This window comes from Rutidosis leptorrhynchoides, chromosome 7 (genome assembly GCF_046630445.1).
Source record: "Rutidosis leptorrhynchoides isolate AG116_Rl617_1_P2 chromosome 7, CSIRO_AGI_Rlap_v1, whole genome shotgun sequence".
Classification (NCBI taxonomy): domain Eukaryota; kingdom Viridiplantae; phylum Streptophyta; class Magnoliopsida; order Asterales; family Asteraceae; genus Rutidosis; species Rutidosis leptorrhynchoides.
Window position 1 is genome coordinate 274,758,140 of NC_092339.1, and position 3,632 is coordinate 274,761,771.

At 36.6% G+C, this 3,632-nt stretch overlaps 1 protein-coding gene across 1 annotated transcript; it reads left to right on the plus strand.

Annotated features, from left to right (window-relative positions):
• The first annotated feature begins 226 nt into the window (after nucleotides 1-226).
• On the plus strand, nucleotides 227-3,029 carry LOC139860022 (protein LAZY 1-like). The gene is made up of 5 exons (XM_071848795.1): nucleotides 227-265; nucleotides 343-409; nucleotides 555-1,162; nucleotides 2,712-2,916; nucleotides 3,010-3,029. The coding sequence occupies exons 1-5, from the start codon at nucleotides 227-229 to the stop codon at nucleotides 3,027-3,029; spliced, it is 939 nt and encodes a 312-aa protein (XP_071704896.1).
• Nucleotides 3,030-3,632: the final 603 nt, after the last annotated feature.

The window sequence follows — 3,632 nt, forward strand, 5'->3', positions numbered from 1 at the left end:
GCTAAAATTAATTGACCGAAAAAAGTTTTGCAGCATCTCAAATAATTAAAGACAACTCCAAAGTATGCACTAAACAATACGTACAACAAATATATATGGTATGGTTGTGCCAAATTTCTACACCAACAAAGATGTTTACATATTAACCCCTATACTATTCTAAAGGTTAAATATTTTACCCACAATATATATCATTATAAATAAGTGTTTGTTTGCATCCAAACAAATGAATCTATCCTCTACTACTAGAAAGTTCAAGATGAAAGTAAGTGCATTTATCCAAATATTTAGGGTAAATTTCAAGATATCATCTTAACCTCATCAATCTTTTATTAATTTCAGACACTAGCTTGGATGCAAAGAGCGTTTCAGCAAAACTGTGACGAAATAACCAGAGATTCTTCAACAAGTATTTCCTCTATAACCTTTCGTAACTTTCTCTAATGTGTTAATCTTTTTAATGTCATTCTCATCTTTTAATGGTTGAGAAACTTAATATGACATTTAAATCTAACTACATGTAAGCACTCTAAATGTTTAAACTACAAATGTAGGTAAACCCTATTCTTGTTTCTCAGCACTAAGGAAACTTGAGGTGCAGCCTAAAGTATGTCCAGAATCATCCATTTCACTACATGGAGTGAAACAATTAAAAGAAGAAGAAACAGTTGAAACGAACCCTGAGTTGTTTTACGGGTTTCTTGCAATTGGAACTCTCGGTTCGATATCAACTATTTATGAAGAGACCTTAACACCGAAAGATGCAACGGTAGATGATATTGCAAATGCTAAAGAAAACAGTGCAGCACAGAATAAGACAAAGAAGCTGCTAATTGAAAAGGAAGAACCTGAAGTTACCGAACAAAACAAAATTAATGTGGAGTATTCACTGAAGGCAAATTCGGAGTTGCCAAAAATCAAGGAAGAAGCGAAGGAACAAAAAACTATGTCGAGCATCGATTTCATGAATGATGCCAAGTGTCCTGTATCCTCCTACAAGAAATCAAGAAAATTAAACGGGATAAAGGCGGGAAATCGAGCTCAAGTCTTGCCTTTTATGAAGAAAATGCTGAAAAAGACTTTACTTGCATCATGCTGCAGCCCATCTTCTGGTGGAGTTGATGCTACTTTTCTCAATTCAACTGAAAAAATATCCTCCAAGGTAGGTCATCTAGGTAGCTTCAGTTATTAGTAAACAAAACATGTAACATAGGCGTCTCCAACACATGTGCTAAGTGTGCATGCAGCTGAACATCGCCCAAAATTCTTAAAAGGGCCCAAATTTTGAAAAACCTATATAATAATCCGTTCAATTACCATTTGCGTTAACAGAGCAGTGGTACCCGGGACTTTCGGGTGGAGAACGTTGTGGGTTCGAATCAAGGGGGAGTCGTCTTCAAATTGTGCCTTCTGGGCAATTAATTTGGGGTTTCTCCTAGGAGGTTTTCTCTAGAATGTGCCTTCTAGGAAGTTAATCTCGTTTTTCACCTGACACGTGGTCCCGATATGATCGGACGGGTGGCTTCAAGCTCCCTTCAGTGACTCCTAACATGGTGTTTAAAATAAATAGAAAATAAAGAAAATAATTCGTTCAAATATATATTTTTAACAAGGTTTCAAAATCGCACAAGAATTTTTCTTTTCTTTTGATAACTTTTTAAAAATTATTATCTTTTATGTGTTTTAAAAGTTTAATGTTAAAGAGGATCTATTTTTATGTCTCGAACAGGGACTATCAAATTAATGACCCGTTCAACTACACTTCTAACAAGTTTCAATTTTAGGAAAACATTACTGATTTTTACTTAGTTCCAACCTAAACTTCTACCTCATAAATGGTTGTATCGTTTAAACGGATTTAAACAATCGTTTGATGCTATATCGAGTGCGGAATTCTCGATATAGTGTTTGTAGTCGAGAACACTTGATTGATTGATCGATTTACCTTAAGAAACTGACTTGGAACGATTGGAATCGATTAGGGTTTGATAAGGAATGACTGGAATCGGTGCTACAAATCTCTGTTCGTACGGATGCATCCTCCATCCGTACGGATGAACTCTATGTTAGGAATAAAGCACGTGAACCCTAACAAGACTAGATAACCCTAAGTTATCAAACCCACTTACAATAAACGAAAATAATTGATGTTTATGAAGAAACTAGCAAAAACGATAAAGATAATAGAATTTAACGAGGTTATATGTAATCACGAATGATTACTTTAATCCTCGGCCACCAAAGAGAGTTCTTTTATTGATAAATTTCGTGTATACATGTATGAGTTACAATAAGATGCTTAAATAGGCAAAACTCAACAAGGAAATAGCTTTGGGAAAAAGAAAACACGTTTTTGGAAACTTGTCCGTCAGGCATAGCCGGGCCGCCACGCCACCAAGGCAAAATCCGAAACAAAAGTTTTCTTCAGCTCGACCCCTGTTCACACTCTTGGACGCGTCGCGCCTAGGAGAGGCCGCGACGCGCCTTCTCTGGCGAACCAAATTCTTCTTTTTCGAATCCTTGTTTAACTCGCTTCGCACTCTAACACTCTAACAGTATAACTTTTAGTTCTCGTACATAGTTTGAACGAGTGCCTTACATTTATGCACCGACATAAATGATCAACAAACGTGGCAACTCATCGTTATCTTTAAATTGGCTCGGAACGTGTATCTAGAGTAGTAATATTATACTTGTATTGTCTTTAACAGATCTTTAAAAAGTCAAGAAAAATCCACCCTGAAGCATCTGATCTTCAAGTCCATAAGTCACATGTCAAGAAGGTGTGTGAAGAAGACTACGATCGAGAAGTGACATTCGAGGAAGAAGACGAAAAAACATTTAGTAACAGCATGTTTGCCAACAGGCCTGTCAACAGCCAGCCAAAGGCACACTGGATTAATTCTGATCCAGATTGTAAGTACATTAGTTGCATATAACTGTTATCATCAACTGAGATTGTTTATAGATAACTAATTCATATTATTATTTTCTACCATGCATGTGCAGATTTTGTGCTGGAGTTTTAAAGGCAAGAGAAGATTGGTGTTATAATTATAAACTACTTAAATTATCTCATCCTTTTAAAAAAGGAGTTTGGTTGTGTGTTGGTTTAGTAGCACCAGGTATGGTAAAAATGGTAACGGTCTTAAAATAAAATTCATTGTATACATATAAGAAATTTGTCTAAACAATACATGTATGATGAATGTTACATAATTATAACATATTAAAGTTTGTGCAATCTACGCTCTTTATCAAGATGGATGAAACTTGAAATATTCTTAACTAAGGTAATTGAACCCGCCTTTGTGACCAAGTGGTTCACCCTAATAGGCTTAACTATTAGGAGGGTAGAGGTCAGGTATTAGGAGGGTAGAGGTCAGGGGTTCGATCCCTGTCTCCTAAGAAGTACGTAGGGAGGTTTACCGACCCATATGTAGGATACAAATCCGACCCATCTGTCTCTCGGGATCGTTTAAGGTTCGGATCCCTGTAATACGGTTCGGGTTTCCGCTCGAAAGCGCGTGCGTGTTTGACAAATGATCGCGAAGGTAGTTAATACTCCTCTGGGTGATGCCGACAACTTGTCATTCACAAAAATAAGCAGGAAAGATGAACAGAAGTAAATG

Excerpts from the sequence above, each read along its gene's own strand:
- LOC139860022 (XM_071848795.1), top strand. The coding sequence starts at position 227 with ATGAATCTATCCTCTACTACTAGAAAGTTCAAGATGAAA. Across the intron at positions 266-342 it reads CTAGAAAGTTCAAGATGAAA|ACACTAGCTTGGATGCAAAG; the intron begins GTAAGTGCATTT and ends TATTAATTTCAG. Across the intron at positions 410-554 it reads AACCAGAGATTCTTCAACAA|GTAAACCCTATTCTTGTTTC; the intron begins GTATTTCCTCTA and ends CTACAAATGTAG.